The sequence below is a fragment of the Pezoporus occidentalis genome, unplaced genomic scaffold (genome assembly GCF_034315485.1).
Source record: "Pezoporus occidentalis ecotype Australia unplaced genomic scaffold, CSIRO_AGI_Poc_V1 ctg245, whole genome shotgun sequence".
NCBI lineage: Eukaryota > Metazoa > Chordata > Aves > Psittaciformes > Psittacidae > Pezoporus > Pezoporus occidentalis.
Window position 1 is genome coordinate 866,568 of NW_026914340.1, and position 27,824 is coordinate 894,391.

The 27,824-nt window shown below is 48.4% G+C and overlaps 1 protein-coding gene across 2 annotated transcripts in view; it reads right to left on the minus strand.

Moving 5' to 3' along the window:
* Window positions 1-27,824, minus strand: part of TRERF1 (transcriptional regulating factor 1) — a 100,498-nt gene that overhangs the window by 14,104 nt on the left and 58,570 nt on the right. Inside the window, exons 3-7 of one of the 2 annotated variants that reach the window (XM_062622695.1) lie at window positions 15,993-16,090; window positions 4,865-6,487; window positions 4,265-4,311; window positions 3,407-3,557; window positions 2,253-2,501 (exon numbers count right to left, since the gene is read on the minus strand). In XM_062622695.1, coding sequence (XP_062478679.1) covers window positions 2,253-2,501; window positions 3,407-3,557; window positions 4,265-4,311; window positions 4,865-6,223 — 1,806 coding nt within the window. In that variant the 5' untranslated portion in view covers window positions 6,224-6,487; window positions 15,993-16,090. The remainder of the gene's footprint in view (window positions 1-2,252; window positions 2,502-3,406; window positions 3,558-4,264; window positions 4,312-4,864; window positions 6,488-15,992; window positions 16,091-27,824) is intronic. The other variant, XM_062622696.1, reaches the window with a different exon arrangement.

The window sequence follows — 27,824 nt, forward strand, 5'->3', positions numbered from 1 at the left end:
CATTAGCACTGTCACCCTTTATCCCTTCTGTTAATAGGTTGCAGCTTGTGGACATGTTTTTGATTACAGAGGTCCTGTCCTCCCTGTTAGATCATGGCTGCATCCTCTCCAACAGCTGTTGACATTTTTTCTCTCTAAAAACAAAAAAAAAAAAGGAACTAAGTTTGGGAAGAGTTTTCCTTTTGCAGGAAAAACCCTGAATGCAGCTTTACAGAGCATTTTGTTGCTAAGGGCCATTCAGAACAGTAAAGGGGCGAGGGTTACGCAGAACCAGGGACACTGCTCATGATGATGCTGAAAGTTTTGTGTCCATAAAGGAGAAAGAGGGAAAAACCCCAACTCAAACCTAAAAAGAGAAGGCCAGATCCAAGTCTTTGGGTAAGGGCTCATTTTGTTCCGCTCTTTAAATGTCAAAGAGCTGGTACACTCCTTTATCACTAGTGTAAAACTAAGTAACCAAGACAACACCCTAGAAGTCTCGTACGGCTCCGTCTCCTATGCTGCTTCACCTACAGTACACCTTACCCTCAACGTGGTTATACCAGCAAAAAAAGATCACAGTGAATATTAAAGGAGACCATCACGTCTATGCATAATCACCCCAGTACTTCCCTGAAGCTCCAGGAACTGGTTTCCCAATATCCAAGACTGAATGCATCCCTGTGGGCCCTGCTGCCGCACCCTGACAGGTCCACTCTGGGTAGATCCTGATGGGCCTCACCTGCCTGCCCACTGGCCTGTAGCCTTGCTGAATATTCGGTTTCCCTCTGCTGTTTGATTTTACTGATTCCATGAGCTTTGTGGGAGTTGTTCTGGACAGCTCAAAGCACGGTATAAATAAATGCAACACAGCTCCAGTTCTTTGGTATTAAAAGGGGGGAAAAAACAACCTCTGTAATGGCACAATCTCTTCACAGAAGAGGAGGGAACTGCAGCTCTTTTGGTCTTTGAATGTTCCCAATGCTACTGCTTAGATAAAAGGTAGGATCCAGAGAGGAAACCGCAGGAGTTTAGTTTGCTTGGGCACTAATGAAGACTGCAAAGCATAATTCTGAGTGAATGAATGCGCATTTAGCCAAACACTGGCAGATTTAAACACAGTCACTTCACATACGTTGCAGAAATACACAAGCCCAAGCCACCTACTCTGGTGTCTCTAGAGAAGATCTCCCACTCGGAGCTCAGGGATTCAGAAAAGACTGTCCCTTTTCTTCCTAGAAACCAGAAATAGACAATAAAAGCTGCACTGCTGAGTTACAAACCGTTGTGAGATGCTGCCTTCGGCAGGAAAGGGCAATTTTATGTGGAAAACCTCTGTCCGAAAGGAAGAGAGTGAAACATTTCATATGTATTTAAAATGACCGTGTTACGTCCGAGCGAAGGGTCAGAAGGGAGGTGATCCATGATGGGGCACGCTGTCCCCTCCTCTGGCCATCAGCCTCATGAGGAGGAGAGAAAAACAGGAGTATTCCTCTGCGTAACACAGATAATGCGATGCAGTACTGCTGCTTCCCAGTAACCTCTTATCATGGAGTAGACTGCAAACATGGATTTGAAGGAACAAGCAGCATCTGTTCCTACACTGGAATGTGAAATAAATACCGCTTGCTCCAGGAGCCCTTCAGGAAAACAAGAAAGAGCGTTCCCACATCTCCTTCAAGTACTCCTCAATTCCTCGTGCTGCCGGACAATCCCGGTTTTACAAGTGAAATGAAAGCACTGAGCATAGCTATTTTTCCTAGATCAGGTTCCCTTAGGTCTGACGCATGCAGAGAGAAAGGAAAAATTACTTCATATTGGTTGAGAGCACACACACTGTAAGCACTACACGGTGCCCTCCTGCCTTGGGCTGAAACGAGAAGCACATAGATCTGCCTTTAAAAAACACCAGGAAGAAATAAAACTGCAATAACATAAAACCAAAGCAGCCTGAGAGGGGAAAAAAACCAAACCAAAACCAGTAAAAAGAGACTAAATCCCTTTGTTCTAGTGGGATAAAGGAATACTACGTTCCAATTGCAAATTATTTCTTTTCAACTGAGGCCTCCACTTGCCCAGCAAAGGGGAAATTAACATTTCCAAGTGGCCTAGGAAGAAATGCTGTGATGCTACAGGCCTTTTGTGCTTACTGGGCATTGTGAAGACTCTGGAACATATTCTAGAATACAGATGCTTTAGAGGAAGTAGCAGCACTATAAGCAAAGGGATTTAAGAGGCACAGCACAGTTAGTGGCAAGAAACGCAGCACTCACAGAGGATGAGCAGGGGTTGGCCACTTTTGGACTGCACGGTGGCGAGTAAGTCATCTTCACGAGCACGGGCATCTCGTCATCTGACACAGGGTTGGCAGGCTTGTCTCTGACTGTGGCAGTGCTGGCAGAGGGCTGCGTGCTGGGCTCGGGCGACAGAAGCTTTACAGGGACAGACACTGGCATGACGATGGGCGCGAGGCTATCCACCTCTTTAGGCAGCGGCTGCTGTGGTGGGGTCTCTCCTTCATCCTGTACAGACAATTAAAGGCTTTCAGCCCGAGTGAGGAGGCTACTGCTGGATGAACACACTACACAAGGTATGCACCGTGGCTCAGAAGGAGCAGCCAGAGTTACAAAACACACAACGGTGCTGCTCCCTGGACTCTGTTTGCCTTGAACAAAGTTGGTGGATTACTTATGACTCCTACACAGGCTCCAGCCTCGGTGGAAAATAACCACATGAAGCATCTTCACAAGATAAATTGCAGGAGGGGAGATAAACACGTGCTCTTTTTATCGCTATAAAGACAGAATTCTCCATCCCCCACCTAGAAACAAAGATGCAGATGGTGTAACTCTGATGGCTCTCTGCCTTCCTGTGGTATTCCCAGCTCGGGCAGAACTCATCAAATACCAGGACAGAGAAAAACCAACTGACAGGGCAAGTTCTTTTCGTGCAGACCAATTCAAACCCACGTGTTTGGTTTGGTATTTGTTGATACCTATAGAACCAAAACACTTGGGAAGAAGGCTGTCAAAGATTCAACAATCCTGCTCCTTCAATTAAAGCCTGGGAAGGCTTCCAATTAACATCCCTCACTCACCCAAGTAGTCCAAATGAAAATAAGGAAGACTCGATGTTCCTGATATTTCTGATGTAATAAACGGGGGGGGGAAACTTGATGCTCCTAACTGATTCTGTGGGGTGTTCTTGTAACATGCAGGGAAAGAGAGGGACAAGCTCACTGCCTCGGGCTTGAAAGAGAGACTTCTGGCCTACAGGCTAACAGATTCACGTCCTTTTCTGCTTACAGAGGGTATGACATAACAAAAGAGCGCCGAGAAGAACGAGTTTTGACAGCGAAGCAAAGCATGGCAAAGCAAGCAAACACGGAAAGGAGAAAGCCAAATACTGAAGTAAACCGGACTGCTACCTGTTTGAAGTTCGGAGATGCTCTCACTCCTCCGTGGGACCTCATGTGACCATTGAGAGCAGGCAAACTCTTAAACTCCTTCAAGCATATCGAACACATTAGTTTGTTCTTCGCATCAGCTCTCTCCGGAAGTGTTTCTCTGTTCTGGCCACTGTGTGTGTTTTCATTTGGTTTTAGCATGGAACAGAAGAAAAGACATTAGTTTGGCACGTTCCCTTTGGTGCAAAAAGAGGAGTTTTAGTCGAAGAAGTCAATGAGATTTTACAGCTAGATGGTTATGAAGCCACAAGTAGGCACAGGGTGACCGCTGTGGAGTATGTGGGCAATAACCTAGACCCGCTGCTCCCGAGATGGGGAGAAGGGAAGTTTAGAGTAGGCCTCTGTATGGGAAACCCCGAGAACCCCCAAGATCCATTGTGTCAGACCTACATTTCCCCACTCATGACAGCATTTAACAAGCGCTCCTACTCATGGGAGGAAACTGTGCTGGAGGACACCTCAGTCCTTCAGAGGTGAGACCTTCAGGTTAAACAGAAGATCCCCGATGCCAAAGATACAAATCCCAAGCACACACTGTCCCTTCTCCTACAAATGCAACACTGAGGGCAAACTGCTCCCCTGCTTTTGCTCCTTCTTTGGTTCTTTTCTATGGAACACAAAGCAAAGCACTGATTTTCCTGCTGGGGGGGGGGGGGGGACGGTGGAAATCACACAAACTTAATTCACGAAGCACAGAACTAAACATGCATCTAGTAGGGGAACGGTACCCAGAGTGCCTTTCCCTCCCTCTGCACCGCAGCACTCTCTTGTATTTGTCATACTTGAATTAAAAGGACTAAAGCAATCTTGTTCAAATACCTTTGTTCTGGGGACAGGGGCTGCAGCCTGCCGTCTGACAGCGGCACCTGCGAGCAAAGGGGGAGAAAAGAGGGGGAAAAAGAGAGAAAAGCCATTTTCAGGAAAACAGGAATGCAGAAATGAAGGTCCCCACAACATTCTGGCTGCATCTGGTGGAGGATTTTACTAATATGAAAAGCCTCTGAGCTGAGAGCCTCCCAACGGCTCTACCAAACCAGTGCCTCCATGAGCACTTCCTTGCACTGGCTTGCTGTCGGAAGCCTTTGCTCTGACCCTGAAGCATTACTTCTGGCAACAGGCAGTTGTCCGACTGCTCCTGAGCAATCCAGCCCCAGAAGCATTTGTTGTAACTGGGTCCCTCCTCCCCAGACACGGAGGCAGAACTTCCCAAAGCCCCTCGAGAGGGAAGCAGCAGCTCCGTGGTGCCACCAGCCCGGGCTGAACCCCGAGATGGAGACAAGAGAAGTCTCTTAATGCAGCTCCCCAAAACACACCCGTGATCACAGCTCACATCCTGACCTCCTCCTGGCTCTCCTGCAGCAGTGTCATTTCCACACCTTGCTACTCTTATGCAAAACACGGGTCTGAGCCGTTACCTACCTGAGGCCACACGGCGCTAGGAGAGTCTTGCTGAGAGCTTTTGTTGTTCAGATGAACCCCCGAGGGTGGCAAAAGAGTTCGATGAGGGACAGCATTACCTACAGAGTTCATCTCCTGCCGTGGGGCATCCTCCGCGCTCTCTGGAGGAGTGAGGCCGAGATGGGAGTTCAGAGCTGGCACCCTGCTCTCACCTGGGTATTGCTTCTGCTGGTCCTGCTGCTGCAGCAGACTCTGCGGGTACAAGTGCCTGTACTGTTCGTGGGGATCCTGGTAGCAATACTGAGGCACTGCTCCCAACTGGATAAGCTGCACAGGATGACTGGGATCCTGAGAGTACTGCTGCGAGTCATGCATAGCCTTTGCATCAGGTTCCCTGTGATACGGAGGAAGCGGCAACTGCATCTGTTGCTGCTGTTGCTGTAACTGCTGCATGACAGGTTGTGTTTGGTAATACTGAGCTATCGGCACCGCGCAGTGCCGCTGCTGCTGCTGCTGCTGGATCTCCTGCATGGAGAGCCGAGGATGTCCCTGCTGTGGCTGAGCGTAGTACTGAGTCTGCTGCAAGTGCTGCATCTGCTGCGGCAAGAGCTGCTGGGGCTGCATCTGCTGAACGTGCGCCTGCCCTGGCTGGAACGCAGAGTGCATCTGCATCTGTGATAAGTGCTGCTGGTAGTCGTAGTACAGCTGCTGGTGCTGCATGACTTGCATCTGCTGCTTCTGCTGCGTGCTTGCAAAACTCTGGTGGCTTTGCTGCGGCACCGGCTGGTATCGCTGTACACTGGACGTTACGGGCTGTTGCTCAACTGCTGGCTTCTGGGACAGCAGCTGCCTGAGCGCGCTGTCACCAGAGCTCTCCACCATCGAAGCCTCGGTGTGCAAAACCTGAGCCATGTTGTTCACCTGGATCCTCAGGTTTTGGTTGGCAAACACTTGTGTGAAGGAGTCCAGCTTATGCAGGACCCCACTGGTGATTTTTTGCGACCGATTATCACTGGGTTGAGAGTAGGAATATTGGTACCCATCGTGGGAATCCCCCTGCCCGAGGGGGCTCCACATTGCGCTTGGATTGTTCAAACTGTTCCTCACTGGGACGTGGTTTCCTGAGCCAGAATGTGTCCAAGTAGTTTGTCTGGGTGTATCCATTGATCCAAGACTTTTTGAACCTACAGGCAAAGCTATACTGTCTCTTGAATCTTGGGGAAACTGTGGGGAGAGAGGGGATGCCTGGGGAGCATCCAGAACAGAGGTCCCGTAGCTATGATTTAGAGACGGAAGCGAGTTCATTTGGTGTTGTTGGTAGTACAAGTTCTCATTGCTGTTGGCAGTATGGTTAGTCTTATACAATTGCTGGTCCCCCATTTTTGGTCACTTCTGTTCCAAACTTACAGGCACACGAACCATTGAAATCTCTATGAACCCTGAGATAGCTGAGTGAAGGGAAGGGAGGGGAGGGGAAAAGCTAGAATTACTTATAATCCAGCATGTCCATGTGCATCACAAGGACTAAGATTTTCTCCAGTCTATCAGTAATTCCAATCTCAGACTTGCCGTTGCTTCACATCTTCAATAAATGGACCACAGCACAGATGCTACACAGATCAACGGGCTCAGTGTGCCGGGCACCTGCGGAGGAAGAGAAAGACAAGGTGAGGGCCAGCTCTCCACATAAGCAGTTACAGTTGTTGCCTCAAAGGAAACTGTAAAATCTCTTAGTTTGAAACACATAAGCAGACACAAAATTGCAGCAGCTGGGCTACTCCAGAGCAGTCAGATTATTTCATCTCATCCCGTTATCTGCCTCCAGTGCTCCGACAAAATCATTCCGCCAAATAAAGGCTTATTCCTCAAACCTCTCTTCTCCCATAAAGCATGTGACCATTGAAGCAGCTTTAGCTGGCTACACACTGCTCTCTCATGCCTAGCTGACCATCAAGCCAGGTCACCTTCCTACAGTGTTATGAGCCTTCTTGTCAGAAGCAACACCCCCTTTACAACCGGTAAAAGAAAACCATGGCCTTGAACAGAGCTGACTGTACTCGGGGATCAGCACCTAAAAGGCAGACAGAAAACTGCAATCTGGGATTTGCACAGGGCCTTCCACACCTTCCCAACTTCCAGAGTTCCTACAGAGGGTGCCCACTGGTGATACGAACATAGAGCATCACCGAAGAATAAGATGTCACAGCAATGAGCATTAGCGTTGCAATAAAGAAAAGCAACTCATGAGCGTAGTTACCCAAGTGCATCGCTGCACGTCCATTTGTTGGACACTTCTGTGGGGAATGTGATTAATGGCAAGACCAAACCAGTCCATGGAAATCTTTCCTGATCACTCACCTTACCTCAGGAGCGCTGAACTCCAGCTCCTGTTCCACCCTCTCGCCCTTCCTTCTTCACCTTGTGTTATTTTAACGGACTAATTTCTATCAAATGCAACCTTTTCTCATTTTTACTGTATAAACTGTAACTCAAAGTAACACTTTACAGCTGTCTCGACTGGTTTTGATGAATAAGCCAGAATACATAAGCACATTATAGGGCTGGTTTACTATTCCACAGTATGAAGCAATCACTGTGTCTACAGTCACACGCACACACAGAGGCACAATATGCTTATGCAGACATAAATACGTCTTAACATAAAACCTGATCCTGAGCTTTAACAAGAGCACAAAAATACGAGACCACAACCATAACGCTGCCTCCTTCACATCTGCCTTTCTAAAGGTACCAAAGACTCCTGTGTACCCATGGCCTTACCTGTTTTAACTTAGGAGGATCCTTGGCCTGAATGCATAAATGTGAAGTCACTGATGGAGAAAATTTTAACCATTGCCAGATGCATATTAACAAGGTCTGTGCTAGCAACGGCAAAGAAGGGGAATACATAGCTGCAGGCAGAACAAACCCTCTTCCGCTCTAGCATAATGTATGACAGCAAACCAGAGCTCCAATGAAGAGGGCTTTCAGCGCGCGCAGTTTTTGTCTAAACCATCTGCAGCCATTAGCATGCAACGTTTTTCACGTGACAAATAATGGCTGAGAATAATTGCGAGTTTATTTCCCCTTTCCAGAAATATAACATTGCTTCAGAGTTCCTCTCAACACGCTCCGCTTCCAGACTGCTAGAGACGCACGAGTCAACGAAGAGAGAAGTCAACAGTGACCGCTCAGGCTGCCAACAAGGTGGCTCAGCCCCAACCCAACTTCAAAGACTGCCTATTAAAAACTAGGGAGGGAAACCGAACAAGGCTGGCACAAAACATTCCAAGGGCAACAAAAATAAACCCTGTGTGGCGTTTCACACGGAAAGGCCATCAACTTCTAGAGGAAAACAGGGAATATGCATCTCCTCTTACGCCTGTGAAGTCAAGAAAGATGAGCAGAGATGCTCTCAACACATCTGCCCATAAAAACAGGGCACTACTGGGTCTGTTGATACACCTTTTGAACAGGAGATCTGTCCCATATTAACAGTGGTGTAACTTGCACCATGCTCCCTGGGTTTGGCTCTTCTTTCTAGAGTCTGAAGTAACAAGTACCAGTGAAAGGACAAGAAACAATAGCAATTCAAACCAGCGAGTGAGAATAGGTGTTGCCAGGGGACAATTAAAAGGCCGTCAGTATTTCAGGAGTAAGAGCGCTTATTCTTGAGGCAAGAAATGGCATGATTTTGGTATTTTTTTATACATGTGAATGTAAATATAAATATGGGGGGGGTTTACATATATATACACAGATGCACACATATATATGGCAGACCTTACCTCCTGCCCCAGTAGCCACAGTGAGTCGTGTGGTCACCAGGGAGAATGCCAGCCCTTGGGCACACACCAAATTCCAGTCACTGCACCCTTTCGCCTGGGGCTTATCCCATACAGTTCTCAGGGGACTGGAAAACAGTCGGGAAGGTTTTACAGCTGAAGCATCAGCACCAACCTCTCTCTTCCCCTGTCTCAGGATCCAAAATAATGCTCATAGAAACTTCCTCTCCAGCATCCTCACAACACCTCCAGTCTGGGAGCTGGGACAAAACTCCTGTCTCTGAAGTAGCGACAGAGTTAGCATCACAGTGACACAGAAACATCTGTAATAAACCTGAAGAAAACCAGAATGGGAAATTATACTAAAACACCAGGTCAGGAAAGGATGGGAAAGTTCAGTCCCTTCGAGCATCGCACTTGAAGACATTTGCATTGTTTTCAAAGCCCCACTGTCCCATCCCAAAGAAAGATGAAAACATTCCTTTCAGACGTATCCGGAGGGAGAGAAGTGCAAATGTTAAAAAGCATTATTAGCATTGCACCTTCAGGAGCACATTAAAAACCAAGAGGCAGGCACGTGGATACAAGCATAATCAGTAATAAAGCAGTCCCTTAGATACCAGGGGTGGTTTTGGTACTCCAGCAAACTTAAATGCAAGGGCCTGGTGCTGTACACACTGAGCATTTGTTACCACGTTAACAAAATGCTCACAGTATGCATTTCTTGTGGGATTAAAATCTAAGAGTATTTTGGGGCTGTACACAACACCATTAAGGCTTCAGGGGCACCCAAGTTAGTCTCTGGCCAACTGAGAAGCCAGGGGCAGTGCACTGAATGACTTCTATTTCCTTCAGTGGGAGGAAGAAAAGGGGCTGGTGCCTGAACGGCCATCACTGCAATTTACCACAGCTCTAACTCCTAAATGGTTAAACCAAACAACTGAAAGCAGCACAAGTTTTATAGCAGCAATAGTTCCACGGTTGTGTTTCTTCTCTTCCCCACCATTTATGCTACTTAACCTCTTACACATCTGACATCACACATGCATCCCAATCATGCGATCATTACAAAGGCACATCAAAACAAATGCAGACGGATAGAACCGTTTCTGTAAGCTGCTTAAAAAGAGAAATACCCCACTTAAGTTTACGGATAGAACCTGGACTCAAACTAATGGGAGTTCAGTTGAACTTGGGTAACAGACAAGGTTTTGCTCCAACTCTTTCTCATCGTTTCAGCATGGTCCCCTGCAACTTCCCCAGCCCGAGAGCCAGGGACATGCCAAGCTGGCTGAGATGCCTTTACACACTCCAACTCTGCAAACACAAGCAAGTGTAAGGCAATACAAGCAACAGCCTCTCCTGGAAGCACGCCTTAACTTAATTCTGGTAACCATGAAATGGAAGAGTATTCCAGCGTCATCAGTTGTCAGTAAAGGTGATCTGGCTTCCCTCCTTCATAAACTATATTACTGGAGAGTCAGAAGAACTTAGAGAAGACAACAGGAGGTGAAATATCAAGGAGATGGTAGCTATATTAAACCCCCCTAACAAACAGAAGCACTCCCAGCTCCATGAGGCAGCACAGCAGACCAAGCCACAGTCCCACTACTGAGCTGCCTGAATCCACATGGATTTCAGAGCAAGACATCCACTCCAAACAGGCTGTCACTTGAAAGTTGGGCTGGGCGCAGGCTGCAAAACCAGGACTGAATGACAGCCAGTGCCACTTTCAGAACTGAGTCAATGGAGAGGGATGACACAAGACTGTAGGAGAGCAGATGCTGAATGAAGCAGGCTCAGTAAGAAGACTGCATGTGATGGCAGATGCAAAAAAGCCTTCCATGTTCAACCAGCTTCTGCAGGGCAGCACAAACAGTATCAGCAGATGCTCACTTGCTGGGGCACCATCCCCTCTTCACATCCCTCCCTGCAGCATGGTAACATGTCAGTTAAGGCAAGTTTAACCACCACTCTTGGTCTAAACTGGGTTTTATATCACTTAAGGCAAGCCTGCTTACAGAAATGTGTCATTGCCGTGTGTTCTCCCAGCACTGCACACGTGTTTGAATTGTGCCTTCCAGCCTTCACTTGCACAGGGGTTTCTCAAGGGGCTGTCTTTTCGTTATTAGAATATAAGCTTCATTTGTAACTGCAGATAAGATGAGATTCAAAACCGAAGTACTCTGTGCTGTTCCTTCCTTTCAATTTCCCACACAGCCCTCGCTGCAACAGAAACAAAACAGGATTTATCTTATTCAGTTTTTAGCCTTTTGAATTGGAATGGGTTTTTATTGGCCTGTTTTGTTATTCAGAACTGTGAGATCTTCTGCTAACCTATTCCTAAATCAAGGAGCCATCAGACAGGGGCTTGGGCAACGTGGTCTAGTGTCAGCTATCCCTGCCCCTGGCAGGGGATTGGAACCAGATGAGCTTTAAGGTCTTTTCCAACCCAAACCATGCATGATTCTATGATTGTCCTCATCTTGCTCTGTGCTTTCCTTTAGGACAGACACTGGAAAATACAGCAGTTCCTTCCCTGGTACCCTCTGTTCTGTTAACACTGATGTTACCAGCAGCCTCTGCCACATGGGTTAAACGTAACGCAGCCTTTAAGTGACAGCACAGACAGGCCCGACTTTGAGCTGAGCACTACCAACATACAACCACCTTTAAGAGCCCATTGAGAAGAGCAGCTTTAAAAGCCAGGAGAGCACTACCTAAGAACGCACACCTGCATTACCAAGTGCAGCTCTCAGGGGTGATGCTGGCACTCTTCAGATGTGACGACTGTAACAGGATCCCAGATTGGTTTGGGTTGGAAGGGACCGTAAAGCTCATCCAGCTCCAACCCCTGCTACAGGCAGGGACACCTTCCACTAGACCAGGTTGCTCCAAGCCCCATCCAACCTGGCCTTGAACACTGCGAGGGATGGGGCAGCCACAGCTTCTCTGGGCACCCAAATAGAGCATTCTGCAGTCTATTTGTAAACAATGAATTCTTCACGACAGGACAGCTGTGCCTGTGGATCCTGTATCACACAACTGGTTTTCTAAATACACTTTATGCTAAGATATCTATCCCTTTTCCCAGGCTGCCCTGTCCCTGTTCCTGCTATATCTGTTATCCATTTTGACTCTGACTCATAAATAATAGATACGTGTGTAAAAGTTCCTGCTCTTTGTTGTCAGTTGCTACTGACACAAGGTACTGTTCAGCTAATTTTATAAGAAGAGTGTATCTTTATATGTAAGGGTTCCAGTTTTTGCTCTGTGTGAAGTCAGATTAGTGGGAGAATTATGTGCCATGTAAATTTAGTTTGCTTCCTCTTACTTTACCAAAGAGTACAGGTCTTTGTAAGACAGTGCTTTTTAAGGTTTTCTTACTTAATAAGAGCTAGTTCCTGGCTATGCAAGAGGCTGCTTTACCTGCTGCTGCCTGCATCTCCCATGGGAGCATAGGGAGTGATCTGATGGCACACAAGAAGTTGCAGCCCTGGGGAACCACAGATGCGTGGCCCCAGCGGTGGGTGCCTGTGCTGACCAAGCCACTTGTGTGACAGCAGCGTCTGGTGAGCCCCGCCACTGAAAACATCCCAGTGGGAAAACTGATCTTCCACAAGGAAAAGGCTCGGTTGTCACCCAGCCTCTTGTAGTGACCTGTTCTTCTGCGTGGTCCATGGCTGGATCCTCCTAGCACGAGGTACAGAGGTGAGCTGGTCTGTGCTAAACAACATTCATAGAATCATAGAATCGTTAGGGTTGGAAAGGACCTTAAGATCATCCAGTTCCAACGCCCCTGCCGTGGGCAGGGACACCTTAAGCTAAATCATATCACCCAAGGCCTCGTCCAACCTGGCCTTGAACACTGCCAGGGATGGAGCATTCACAACCTCCCTGGGCAACCCAGTGCCTCATTCATTGAATCCCAGACTGGTTTGGGTTGGAAGGGACCTTAAAGCTCCTCCAGCTCCAACCCCTGCCACAGGCAGGGACACCTCACACTGGAGCAGCTTGCTCCAAGTCCCTGTGTCCAACCTGGCCTTGAACACTGCCAGGGATGGGGCAGCCACAGCTCCTCTGGGCACCCTGTGCCAGCGCCTCAGCACCCTCACAGGGAAGAGCTTCTGCCTTAGATCTAACCTGAATCTGCCCTGTTTCAGTCTGAACCCATCACCCCTTGTCCTGTCGCTGCAGTCCCTGATGAAGAGTCCCTCTCCAGCATCCTTGTAGCCCCCTCAGACACTGGAAGCTGCTCTGAGACAACGCTGGATGGCTGAGCAGCACAGAATAGGGAGAGGGCGAATGGCTTCCTTCAGCCACCCCTGTGCTCTCACAGCCTATTTAGACACCAGGTTTGCCTCTGTAACTCTTTGTGCAGCCACAGTTCAAGGCCCAGCTCGGCTTTTTTTGGCACAGGAAATAAGCACATGAAAAAGGCAGCAGAGTACTGAAACAGAGCGAATGAATTCTAGTGTCGCACAAGGTGGTCGGGTGAACGAGCAGGGAGCAAAGGGGGAAGAGAGGTGAGAAGGTAACAACTCAAAGATCACTCTGTTATTCCATAAAAGATCTATGGAAGCCCTGAAGACATCTGATGTAGCAATAAAGGGAGGCAGAGACTGAAAATAAGGGTCAAAAGGTATCAGGATCATGGCTTTGCGTTAGAACAAACACTGGGATAGCAATATGGATTTCAAGGACAAACAAGAATTTTCTACAGTTATCTCAAGGACAAACGCTTACAGGGCGACAACCTTTGCATCCCAATGCAGGATACATCTGCAGTTCAGTTCTGGCGTTCTTTGAATGGCAGAGATCTCAAATCCATGCCCATAGCTGCATGCAAACCCCAAGGCAAAACCAGCACCTCCAAAACACCCCGCTTCAGCAGGTGAGAACAGAAGCAACTAAACCGATTGATAAAGTGAAAGAAGGATGGAAAGGAAGCAGACTGTGCAGTACACTGGTAAGAAAGCAACACGCTCTCAAAATGGAAGGGAAAACCAGATGAGCTGCTTTTAATATTAATGCTGGCAATTCTTTAACAGTTGTGCAAATCCTCCCAAAATTATCATTCCCTTTGCAGCTGAGTTCCCTCCGCAGTGCCGTTGGAAAGGCTGCTGGGTCTCCTGTGGCTGCTCATTTACGCTGTTCCCATTCCCACTCTTAGGACTGGAGACTCCAATGTCCTAATTCAGTTTAATAAAGAACACATTGGACTTGGGGGAAGGAGAGCAGCCATGGCACTGGGAGGGGAACCGAGCACTGCTCTGCTTCAGTGCAGTTAGAAAAGGCAACAAAAACAATAAACAGCCAAACCAACAGTTGAGCATCTCAGGCAAGTCTCCAGCAAAGGGGGAGGAGGAAGGAAGGCAAACAAGCAAAACCATCTTCCTCTCCTTTTGATCAAAGATACAAGTAGAAAACACATTGGGAGGCACGGGTGATTGCATGAAAACATTGCTTTCCCCCCAAAACTAACAGAATCCTGTCATTCAACAGGAGGCTGACTTCTACATAAAGCCATTAACGCAAATTAGCTCAAGGAAGACACAGTGCCATGGGTACCAAAGAAAGAAAGAAGGTTGCTTCAATAAATCTGCTTATCTCTGCTGTCAGTGAATGGGTGTTACAGTTCGTAGGCACTCGGAAGGGTCTGGAAAACTGCAACTGGAGCAAGTACCACATCATTTCATAAAATGGCAAACAGGCACTGCTGTGATCTCCTCACGACACTGATGAGAAATATAATGCAAACCTTAACTAATGCCAGGAGGGCACTGGAATTCCATATTCCATGACTAAGCAACTAAAAACCATACAGAAGACAGCATTATACAATCACAGAATCACAGGATAGTTAGGTTTGGAAAGGACCTTAAGACCATCCAGTTCCAACCCCCCTGCCATGAGCAGGGACACCTCACACTAAACCATGCCACCCAAGGCCTCGTCCAACCTGGCCTTGAACGCTGCCAGGGATGGAGCATTCACAACTTCCCTGGGCAACCCATTCCAGTGCCTCACCACCCTAACAGGAAAGAATTTCCTCCTTAGATCCAGTCTAAACTTCCCCTGTTTCAGTTTGAATCCGTTACCCCTTGTCCTACCACTACAGTCCCTGATGAAGAGTCCCTCCCCAGCATCCTTCTCGGCCCTCTTCAGATACTGGAAGGCTGCTATGAGGTCTAAATTAAAGGGGCCATGATAAAGGCAATGATTTTCTCATATTCACCAATACATTACTGGGGATTTGAGCAAGGCTAAAGCTGTCTACGAAGCCTGGTTTGGAATCTCTTCAGCCAACACAGGTTTACTGCCTGTTTAGAGGAAATAAACTGTACTAAGCTCCTGCTGAGTCCGACATCCTCTCAAATGAAAACATGGCTTGCGATGAAAACTGGCCTCAACGTCACATTTTAACATACTTTTAGTAGTGACCTGAGCGACTTGGCTTTCCCCAGCAACACCCAAGTTCTCCAGACATAAGAACACCCTGGCATGAAGACCTCAGGACAGATCTCGCCTCACTTAACGTATGCGGCTGCATCAGTCTCTGCTCAGTGCCTTTGATTTGGGGGAGGAAGGGAAGTTTTTAGGCCCTCCCACTCAAAGCTCAGCTATTGCAGTGACCACAGCAGTGCTAAGCACACGATCTGAGTATGAAGGTGGGCATCCTGCACTTCACCACTTTCTTCCTGCCCTCTACAGTGTTCATGCTCGGAAGCTTGCGATGTGATTGCCTTTTTCTGTGACCGCACATGCTGTGAAACGGGAAGAGAACGTAGGCTTGGGTTTGCAAGAACAGGCAAGAAGGGAACATCCTGGGACAGATAACAATTAAAAACCCAGGCCGAAGGAATAATAGGTGGAAAACAGCAGATGAGCAAGCTTCGGGTAGGGAGGGAACAGCTGTTTGGAGCCCACTGTGTCCCCCGAAGGAGACAGGGCTCAGAGGCCCCCTGAAAAGTCAATCCCTCTAAAACACACGCCGTTGGTAGCCAGCAATGGAGCCAAGCAAAACCCAGTGGCTGTGCAGAGCTGACTGCCGTGGCTGTTCCCTTTTGTAGCTTTTCGGAACGAAGGGCACATCCTTGGCTCCTACAGCCATGGGAGCCGTCAAGACAGAGTGTGCGGGGATCTCCCGTGCCATACATCCTGTGGCACCATCTGTATAATGTTTTACAGGACAGAAAGAAGTCCTGTTTGAGAACAAAACACAAAGCAGTCGTATTTGAGAAGCCCATCAATAAAGCGGCAGAGGTTCTGAAGCCCAGCTTTTGGGAAGCACTCAAAAAGCACTGAGGCTCACCAGTCACAGAAGCCCCACAGAAGGTGGATATGGGATGCTGCGACGTTACCTGATTTCTGAGGATCTGTGAGACTCCTGGAGCTTGCTGTGCTGTCTTTGCCATAACATCTCATGCTGCTTTCATCCTGTGGTCTCCCAGTGATGTATCTAAGCATAAGGCACAAGAAAGGAAATTAGTTTTCCCCCAACCTGATTCTCTCATAAAATATCACCAGCTTGCCCCAAACCATGAGCTTCCGATTGCCACACAAGCAAATACTAACATTTATTCACTATAGTATCTCCATGTTACCCTGTTCTTCAAGTCACTGTTGCAGAGGACGTCTATCAGCACTATAACTCCCTTAAGGAACAATCTAGAACCTCTTTCCTGTATCAATAGCGAGAGGCTTCTTCACTGTCAAATCTCTGGGATTGATTCATCCCCAGGCCTTCAAATCACAGACTGAAACACAAGTAAATTCGCCTTCTCTTCTTATTTGCCTGCTGCAAAATGAGGAATGGGTTACGGTGATGAAACAAACAGAACAACGTTGTGCCTCTACTGCAGAGGCCACTGAGGTTTAGCAGCATCTTGCACTGCTTGGACAGAACCCAGAGACAAGCTGGATGCTCTCACGGAGAAGAGATTTGCTGGCCCAGAGCTTGCAACCTACATGAGGAGCATCGCACAAACAAGAGAAGGTAGAGCAATCAGGAAGGGAGGGATTAATGAAAGTCGAGGGTGCGGGAGATATAATCAGGTTGTCACCCACTGCAGAAGAGATATCTACAGCAGGCATCTGAAGTTACATAAGTGAAAACAACACGCTTGGGTTTGTAGGTGCTGCTGCCAAGATGGCTTTTAGGGAAGGCCCTGAACACCCAAGAGCTGACTGAGGTTGTTGGGAGGCTGCTCTCCATAATCATTGAGGAGTTATGGAAGCTGGGGATGTCCCATAAGCCTGGAAGAAGCCTGATGTCACCCCCATCTATAAGAAGGGCTTTAAAGGAGGACCCAGGCCCACCAGTCCTACTTCAGTCCCTGGCAATGGTATGGAACAAGTCCTCCTGGAGGCTCTCACAAGTCAGATGGAGCATGAGACTGGGAAAAGCAGAGCGTAAGTCATGTCTGGCACACCTGATCACCTTCTCCAACCAAGTAACCTGCTCCGCTGATGCAGGGCGAGCAGTGGGCACTGCCCACCGGCATTTCTCCACACCTTTCCATACGGATTCTGAGAGGCCACCTCCCAGAGAAACCAACCCATTCCAGTCCAGACAAGCAGTCAGTGCAGTGGGGGGGGAACCGGCTGACCGGCTACACGGCAGGGATGCCTCACACTTCGTAACGTAGAGGCACAGGGAATACCTGGGCTTAACACGAGCGGAGCCAAAAGAGAAAGCTGATTTACCCCCCAGTTTAACCCAGCAGTTTGGAACCTGCCAAGAGGTTTGTATTTCGTTTACAAACTAACTGCTGTACCACGAGCAGTGACCAGAGGCACAGCACACAATTCTGCTCTCTTTTTCTGGAACAAAGAATGCTAATGAATGAATTAAACCCAAAAACGCCAAACTATTCTGCAGACAAACCATCCCTGGGAGCTTCCTACAGAGGCCAAGCCAATGGACAATGGGAATGCTAACAACATAAATGCCCAGAAAAGCCCCTTCCTGCATTTCTTACTTGTTTTGGCTGCTTTTCCCCTATAGCGTCTTCATCATCGGAGCTGTACCACCACTCCTACGTAGCTGTATGTAAATGAGCAGACGTGCAAAGCTCTCACACATAATAACACACTTAAAGAATAAAACTTTGGGTGTTTTAGGGCCAGAAGTAGTGAAATGATGGCAGTAATGAAAACGGACCCAGCACTGCAAAACCACATACAATTCACAAGTGAGGTTTGAATTCCCTTCATCACATTTCAATCAGCATCTCATTTTTGGGGGTTAAACCAAAAAGCAATCTGATTTTACGTTCCTCTGCCACTCTGTTCAGTTTTGCTCCCATCCCAGCCCCTAGATTCTGCATGTAATCAAAGCACAGCAAGGAAACGCTGAAGGGAAGCCTACAGCAACATTTACAAACGGAGAGCTAAGTCAGAGATCAGCTATCCCATACCTACAACATGAATTCCTCTCTCTTCGTTGGGATTGATGACTCTGCTGAAAAATCAGGAGCACATAATACCTTTCATGGGAGCGTAAAGCGCAGATGAATTAGCAGAGAGAGAACGAAGCTAAATCAATTTCTCATCTCGAGATAGTAATGGAGGCAATTTCTTGAACTTTACTGCGCTTGTAAGGTATTGATCAGCAGAGCCTCAGGCTGAAAGTTAAACCAGCTATTTTTCCAGCGGTAAAGTGGAGGATGGCAGTAAAACTACAGGCAACACACCTCAAAACGGGGGTTTTCTCCAGTTACAGGTCAGAAGCTCGAAGTTCCCACCTAGCCACAAGTTAGTGCAACACATGAGAGGAAGGGCTCTAGCCAGAGGCTGAACGAATCCTGCAGGAGCCTTCACAGGGCTTATTTAAGGAGAAGCACAAAGACACAGTGCTGCTCTAGGAGCGACGGCACAAACTGCAGTGCTGGTTACACTACTGCAGCGACGGCGTGGGGACGGCGCTTCTGTCGTCACCCTAAGGAGCCACTTCCCAGAGGTCTTTCAGGCTCTGCTGGGAATACATTTGCTGCTCCAAGGCCTAATGGCAGGTGAGGATGAGGAGAACCTTTGCCTGGCCAATGACGATGCCCCACTCAACCATCATGAAGAGCAGTGACACCAAGGAAGGCCATGCAGGTGCTCCATGGGCTGGACAAGGCCATGTGCTTCCAAGGACAATGCTACAGCTGCACAGCAGATTTTAGGTATTAAAAGGACAATGCAGATCAGTGATGAGGATACACACATCATCTGCTGAAGCATTCAACATGCACCCTTCTAGAAGAACTGTATTTACTTTAACAGGATGGATTTCTGCATCACCTGGCATTAAGACCCTAACTGAAAAGCTGGAATTGGGAACTCAGGCTTCCCGTGAGAGCATCCAAAATGCAATTCCGAAAGAACACAAAAGCCCCTTACAAACACCCAAAACCAATCACAACAACAAAAGGTCATCTGGGATTTCTGTTCTCCTGCCCAGTCGCTGCTGGTTTATCCAAGCACACACAGCCACCAGCTATAACCCTCCCATGAAATGAATAAGCCTCACCTACTTTAATCAATGAAACACAAGATTTGTCTCCACTGTATTTATCATTATTTCCATTACAACAAGGGTGACCAAGAGCATCCTGTTATCTAAATTGGCTGCTCATGATTAAATAGTATTTAATTCTTTTGGGAACAGAAAAGGGGGAAAGTAAGCCACCTTAAGATAAGACACCAAAGCACAACACAGAGTACCTGAATTAAACAAGCAATACCAACAAGGACCGTAACAGTGACCGGCAAAACCAGCAACAAAAAGTGGACAGGACCAGAACTACCATTATCACTCATGTACCATTACTCTGATTCACTTAAGGCATTTACATCAGAGCACGGCCTCTGCACATGCTGGACGTCCTCTCTTAAGCACCAAGTTCATGATTGTGTTGCCTTTCTCTGGTCCATGTTCAGCTTTCTGATTGCACCTTCCTAGAAAAAACCTCTAGGAACTCCAGGATTCCTCATGCACACAAGGCCACTTTGATGTGCTCATTTCTCCATCTTTGAAATGCCTCAGGAATATTATATGATACTTATTTCCAGAGAAAATCTCTTTGACAAATGGCACATCTTACAGATGCGATGCTGCGGCACAGAGAGATTACACATTCCAAAATCAGAGAATCATGGAATCCCAGGCTGGTTTGGGTTGGAAGGGACCTTAAAGCTCCTCCAGCTCCAACCACCTCACACTGGAGCAGCTTGCTCCAAGCCCCTGTGTCCAACCTGGCCTTGAACCCTGCCAGGGATGGGGCAGCCACAGCTTCTCTGGGCACCCTGTGCCAGCGCCTCAGCACCCTCACAGGGAAGAGCTTCTGCCTTAGATATAACCTGAACTTGCCTTGTTTCAGTTTGAACCCATCACCCCTTGTCCTATGGCTGCAGTCCCTGATGAAGAGTCCCTCTCAGCCATCCTATACACATGGTACTGAAGGCTGGGGAGCACCCCACATTTATGCCGTGGCACACTGATGCTGTATGCTGGTTTCTGCTCATTCACTAGTGAGTTCTGACACTTGTTTTACCCCGGGACGACCACAAAGTCTCCTTTCAGAGCAGGAACACCTGGTGCAGCACTCCTCAGGCCATATGCCGCACTGTGAGCCCCCTTCATCCTCCCACATGCATTGCTTTCGTTTATCTATTTGCAATTTCCTCTGGCATTTCATCATCCAACATCCAGGAAAAGGAGTCCTCCTGCAGCACACTTCAGCCAGCCCTTTTTTTCCTTGTTCCTATTACCCTAAGCCTACACTCCTGCAAAACGTCAGCTCCCTTAAGCTACGAGGTGACTGGAACTGTTCAGGCAGCATCACCACCAGAAATGACATCAACAAACAGCCCTGCTTCCTTGAAACACCCCCCAACTACTCTTTGCCTTCACAAAATTCCTGGAGAACAGCCACTCTTCTCAACTGAACTCCCCAATCACTCAAGGAAAGGGAAAAGTCTTCACGCAAGCACTGCCCATAGAGATCTTAAGCCCTGATTCTTCCAGGCTGGCAGAGTCGAGAACACCTCATGGTGAGACCTCTGCCAAGAGCCCGACAATCCAATGCTCACACAACATCCCTGCCCTGAGGAGACTGAACTCCTCAGCTCAGGAAACACCACTGCCAGCCCAGAAACACCCCAAACGAATGAGCAGCCAAAGCCAGAAGTCCAACAGCTACCGCTCGGCACCAGATGCGCTGCATGCAAGTAGGAGGGGAATGAAAAGCCAGCCCTTCCCACCGCTCTGCAGACGGGCTCCTGCGCAGTGCCAGGGATGCGCTGGGAGACGCACGATGCGTAAGAGCTCTCCCAGTGAATATTCATGTCTGGAGCAAAGGGAAGCACCCGCACTGTCGGAACGGGTCCTGTGCGGGGAGGGCTGTGGATACCCCCATGAACTCAGGCCTGGCCTTTGCACTGTACTGTGTCTGCTGACAGCCACAGAGCATGCGGAGCTCTGCTTCCAGTGGTCCCTCCGGAAGGGACAATCCCATCCATCACACACGTGGAGCTGCAGCGACCGACGGGACGGATTCAATTCCTCCGTCCTCTGCTTGTATTTATCCAACTCGCTTGCACTGCTCTGGCTGAGAAAGGAATGGGATGGCTTGGGAGGCTGAGGGAACAAAACCACACCTTTACCCCTCACCCCCATAGTTACAACACATAAGACATGAAATCAATGCAGCCAGTGGTGGGATTCCTCTTACTGTGAGAGAAAGATACCATTTTCCCTAGCTTCTATTTTAAATTGCTTTCTGATACAGCCAAGGTTCTTTAAGCCCTTTTGGCTCCTTACGTAAGGAAATGCCACGCCATTCAGTTTTACAATTACTTTTACCACTCCCAAAGGAGCGCTGACACTCAGCACCTTCCTCAACTTTGTGAGGAATTTATTCAGGTATTAGTATGAGCAATTTCTGTTTCATTATATTGAAAGCTCTTAGTCATCCCTGTAGAAGTCTTTTTCCCTTGGGCAGGCTCTTCTGTAGAGTAGGTAGTTATTTGCCAATCCCGTTTCCTTTCCTAGGATTCCATGTAAGCAGAAGTAGCACAGAAAAGGGGAAAGGACCATGCTTTTGAACACCATGGTGCCTCCATTTTGCAGGTGATGGACAGTGAATAGGCACAACTCACACATTTGACAGAACTTCAGGTTTGGCATTTAATACTTGCAAAAATAGAAATGTTGCCAAAAGGGGGAGCAAAGCTACGAGCATTTTGCCCCATCACCCTACAGGTACAGATAATCCCAGACTGGTTTGGGCTGCAAAGGACCCTAAAGCTCATCCAGCTCCAACCCCTGCCACGGGCAGGGACGGGGCAGCTTGCTCCACAGGCAGCTTGCTCCAAGCCCCTGTGTCCAGCCTGGCCTTGAGCACTGCCAGGGATGGATACACAGCCTCTGAGGTTTTGAGAACTGGCTTCCACGCTTCCTCTCAGATGACCACCTAAATTCTGGAGCATGCCCATTCCCAGCCCTTCTAACTTCACTTCCGAGGTGTTTCCCACCCTAAGCGTAGGTCCATGCTCTCTCATTCTGCCAACCTGCGACACAGCACGCAGGACACCTCACTTTCTTGACACAGAAGCGCCAAAGCAAGCACACATTCTGCAAGGAGCAAGTTCATCCTGCTTAACAATTACCTGAGAGAAACACAAACAGGGAAACACAGATTAGGGGCACGATTTCCCTTCCCAGGGAGGCCAAGGAAGGTGATTTGGCCAGTGTTTGTTTTGGTTGGGTTGGGTGGCTGGGCTTTTTTGTTCTTTCTAATGTGTGGCCAACCAAGGGAGAGGAGGAAGAGACCAGAAGAGCACCTTCAGGTAAGGGCCTTTAACATAAATGAACAGCTAAAGCTTGATCTGGGACAAAAGTGCCAGCTTGTTTCTTAGCAGAACAGGACGATGTTTGCAGAGAGTGCCCAACAAGCACCCAGGAGGAAGCCTTCTCTATAGCAGGCACAGTGCAACACCACAGGGTCTTCTGGCAATGAATTATGAACAGAAAACATTCTGAACAAGGTGATAAACTTGCCTGCCATCTATGGCTCTACCTCACATGCAAGCTGACCAAGACATCCTTCGGAATTACTGGAATGTCACACTTCCGACTGAAACCAGTGTATGCCTGATTAACTCATACCATTTTCAGCTCTATTACAAAGCCAGCCTGAATTGTTGTCCCAGACAATACAAGAACCAAAAGGCTCTGCCCGCATCTCCCCATGACCCAACTGGCATCCTGGCACAGCGCTCTGCTCAACGGTGAAGAAACAACTGGGGGGGTCTGCAGTAGGGAGCCCATCTCTCATTTCAAGTCCCAATTTTGTCTGAATCTGGCATGAATTATGCACAAGTGCCCTCCAAGCAAGTGGAGCTGTGCCGAGCGAACCTCATTATAGTTTTGGTTGCTAGGAGGTAGAAGCGGACGTATTCTAAAGTCCCGTTTATTCGAGCCATTGAGGCTCTCCTCTGGAATAATCTCCCCAAATCTGCTCACCCGTTTCTCTTTCTCTTCTTGAGGCATCAGACCTGCCAAAATCTGTGACTTCCCATCTGCTGCCATCTCCATGAATTATCTCCCCAAACAGGCTGCAAAAGACCACCAACACCTCTCTTTTACCCACCTTCAAACAAACAAGGTAACGCGCCTGGCAGCCGGCCGGCTCAGGTACGTCGTGCATTCACACACAGTGGTGCTCAGGTGCCCAAGATCATAAACTCCCCGAGCCAGCAGTGCAGACAGAACCTCAGCACCGCTTCACAGAGCTTGCCTCAGCTTTTCAGCCTGCTCTCTCTGAAAGACTCCTCCCAAATGGATACACGGTGTTTTTACATCCCCATTTTGCATCAATTCTTTTATGTGGATATTAAGCTTCAGAGCGCGCTATCTGGAAATCTGGGCTGCTCTAGATCATGCGTTTAAAGACTTACTCTCTAATTCTCCTGCCAGTTTATAGGAGCTGCATTTTTATCCTCTGATTTAGAAATGCATAAAAGGACTTCCTATGGCTTATCCTGGCCACGACTGGACCAAGTATTTATTTACTGCGTTGCTTACATGGGCTGTGAGCCACCCGACAAGGAAATGGGGAAATAAAGACAACCTCCTCCTTTAGACCACATCGTTTCTGTCACCGTTTCTACTCAGAGATCTGCTCAGGTCCAGTTTATATAGGAAAAGAGTAAGCACAGACTTCAGTTTTTCATCATCTACTGAACCCATGGCATACAAGACTCATTTATGACCAAGCCCTAGACCCCAGATGAAATGCTAATTACAGACACAAAGACAAGGTAATGCTTTTCCAATAATTAGCAAGCAAGCAATTCTCAGAACAGCGTTACCTGATTTATGACAGGATTCTGGAAAGAAGACTGTGGTGCTGAGACACTCGTGGTTTCCCTTCTGTTCACTTCTCACTTGCAGCAGGTTCAAGCCTCTCTGCAGTATCTACTCAAGAGATCTGAGTGGAAGAGTAATCTGTAACGGAGCAGGATGGGTGCTGATCTCCCCACCACTGCGTCCTTGGGAACTGCCCAAGGAACTGTGGCTACAAGCAACGTGAACAGAGAACTTCTTCATGAATCACAGGATCAACCAGGTTGGAAAAGACCTTTAAGATCAGCAACTCCAACCATTACCCCAAGCACTGCCAAGACCACCACTAACCCAGGGCACTGGCTGAAAGATGCAAGCGACAATACCATTTCTAACAACCCTCAACACCGCAGACAGCAGCAAACTTAACCTGGGGCTGCAGAAGAGCAGCAAGGTGGGATTCTGAGTCGATTTAAACACACAATTAAAACAGGAGGTAAACCCAACTGCAGCAGAAACCAAAGGTGAGAGACATCACAGATGTGCTGAGCGAGTCAAACACCAGCCAAACCGGAGCCGGCAGTGCTACAGCCTCTCCTGCCAGAGGAAGCAGCTCAAGATCCCCCAAAGCTCCAACACATCCAGATGTGAGGGACAGCAGGGCAGGGGCACAAGTCTTCAAGAGGCCCTCCCATAATGAAGAATATTCCCATTCAGGAAGCGTGGTGGCACACTTCTGGAGCCAAGGCTGGCATTACCAGTGCACGGCTTGAAGGGCTCAGGGATGCCAAACCTTGCCCTCATTTCTCTGCCTGCACTTAGCTCCAATAGCCCGTCATGTTAAGGAAACACCATTGTTACAGAACCCCAGAGTGGTTTGGGCTGGAAAGGACCTTAAGATCATTCAGTCCCAAGCCCGTGCCACGGGCAGGGACACCTTCCACTAGAGCAGCTTGCTCCAAGCCCCATCCAGCCTGGCCAGTTGCCATATGGGAGGTGCTCTTGGTCAAATCTCATGGTCCTTAACTTCGGTGCAGGCTGCACAACTATCCCTTTCGAGTGGTGGGGTTGTTGGGGGAACGCGTTTGCGGTTCTTTTAGCACTGTTGTAAGTCACATCGCAAGGCAGGCACCTCAGAAGTTACTGGAATAATGACCTGTATAGTTGTTATTGAATACTGACACTGAAATCTGACATAATGGCACTTTTCTTGAGAACTGAAACAGTATTACTGAAGATATTTCTCTTAAAAAAGGAACACGGGACACGTGCACTGCACTGACTGGGAGGCAGGACTCCCCAGCAGCAAGGCTAACAGAAGGCATACGGTGACTGACCCAGCACAGTGCTGCGGCATTCCAGAACAGCCTTCCCCTAGGAATACGTCCACAGGAGGAGAGCACCAACACGCAGGAGGGTGAGGAAGGTGCTCCAATAGCTGTCTCATCTAACAAAGATCTCGGGCAGAGACTTCATGGGGAGGGCTACAGTACTGTTAAAGGATTTTCTCCAATATATATGCAACCTTACATTTGTGTCCATTATCCTGTGGTGGAGAGTTCTTACTGCCATAGAATCATGGAATCAACCAGGCTGGAAAAGCCCTTTAAGCTCACCCAGTCCAACCATTCCCCAGCCCTGTCGAGGCCACCCCTAACCCATGGCACTGAGGCCTCGTCTCCACACTGTGTGAACACTTGCAGGGACGGTGCCTGCAGCCCTGCCCTGGGCAGCCTGTTCCAATGCCTCAGCACCCTCTGGGGCAGGAATTGTTCCTCAGCTCCATCTAAACCTGCCCTGGGGCAGCTTGAGGCCGTTTCCTCTTGTCCCATCCCTTGTTCCTCGGGAGCAGAGCCCAGCCCCTCCTGGCTCCATCCTCCTGGCAGGCACTTGTAGGGAGCCATCAGGTCCCCCCTGAGCCTTCTCTTCTCCACACTGAACCCCCCAGGTCCCTCAGCCCTTCCCCATCACACTTGGGCTCCAGGCCCTGCACCAGCTCCGGTGCCCTTCTCTGGCCCCTCTCCAGCACCTCAATGTCTCTCTTGCAGTGAGGGGCCCAGAGCTGAGCACAGGATTTGAGGTGCAGCCTCACCAGTGCCCAGTGCAGGGGCACAGTCACTGCCCTGGCCCTGCTGCCACGCTGCTGCTGATACAGGCCAGGATGCTGGAGTTAAAAGGCACTAAGAAGGACATATAATATATAATGCAGGCACTGTGTATGGGAGGTAAGCTTGCCTCCAAACACCTAATGTGCAAACATTTGTTTTCCTTCAGATGCCCGAAATCAGGTCTGAACAACAGTAATGTGATGCTGGCTTGTGCAAAACAATGCTTGCCTTTTTTAATAGGCAAGAGTCCCACTTAAGAAAGAAATACATTTTCTTTTTAAATCCAATTAGCTTTTTGGGACATTCAGAGACAAGGCTCCTGGATAAGAGATAACTGCATGAGATTGAAGATAATTGGAAGAGTTCTGGTCTCTGCCATGTCCTTAGCATTCCCAGGCTGCACATTCAAGCTACAAAACCCAGTCTGTGCATCCGATGCTGTACGAGGCAATGTAGCAACACAGATGGATAGAGATTATCTCTGAAAAGGGACGTGTGCCCCGGGCCTAAATGCTTTAATTTCATTTTTTAAATATTGAGATTCCTGCTAGGAATTTGATTTGCACCTTCGTTCTCCTACAGGGCAGTTTTCCTCAAGGAATTCCTTACCTCATTTTCCCCTGTGCTCACGTCTCTGGTAATGCAAGACTCACAAGTCTCTCTTCTGCCATACTTCCCACTGGTATACTTTCAGTAATCCCCAGCTATCCCGAAAGCTGTGTCTCTCATTCCATCATCAGTGTATGAGTTTGACCCTGGTTTCGGCTGCGATAGAGTTAACTTTGCTTCCCAGTAGCTGGTGCAGGGCTGTGCTTTGGCTTTAGCCTGAGAACAAGGCTGATAACACACCCATGTTTTAGTTGTTGCTAAGTAATGCTTACCCTAAGTCAAGGACATTTCAGCTTCCCATGCTCTGCCAGCGAGGAGGGGCACAAGCAGCTGGGAAGAAGCAGAGCCAGGAAAGCTGACCTGAACCAGCCAAAGGGGTATTCCAGACTGCAGAACACCATGTGCAGTATAGGAAAACTGGGGGGAGTCAGATGGGAGGTGCTGATCACTGCTAGGCATGAGCTGGGCATTGGTCAGTGGATAGTGAGCAATTGTGTTGTGCATCGCTTGTTTTTCTTGGGGTTTATTCCTCTCTCTTTTTGTTATCCCCCTTTTAATTACAATTATTATTATTACTGCATTTTCATTTCAGTTATCAAGCTATTCCTATCTCAACCTGTGTGTCTGACCTTTTTCCAGCTCTCTTTCCAGCATTAGGAGGGGAATGGGCGAGCAGCTATGCAGTACTTACTTGCTGGCTGAGGTTAAACCATGACACCAGGTCCAGGCTCAGCTACGGGCTGAAATTCCTTTGCACACTGGAAGTTTCAGTTGTAACCTCATTAACTCCAGGCACTGAGCTCTGCAAGGCTGAAGTGGAAATGGAAAGCCCCATTCCTTTGAGATCTCCTGCCCTTGCCAGAGGGATGGTACAAAGGATCTTCCATCACAACAAGAGTCACCTCAACACGAGGGTTGGCAGAGCCCTGGCACAGGCTGCCCGGGGGAGTTGTGGAGTCTCCCTCTCTGGAGCCATCCCAACCCCGCCTGGACACGTTCCTGTGTGCCCTGCTCTGGGTGGCCCTGCCTTGGCAGGGCTTGGACGGGATGAGCTCCCGAGGGCTCTTCCAGCACTGATGGTGCTGGGATCACAGGGAGACCTATGATCGAACCAGCAAACTTCTGGACACCTCCTGAAGCTG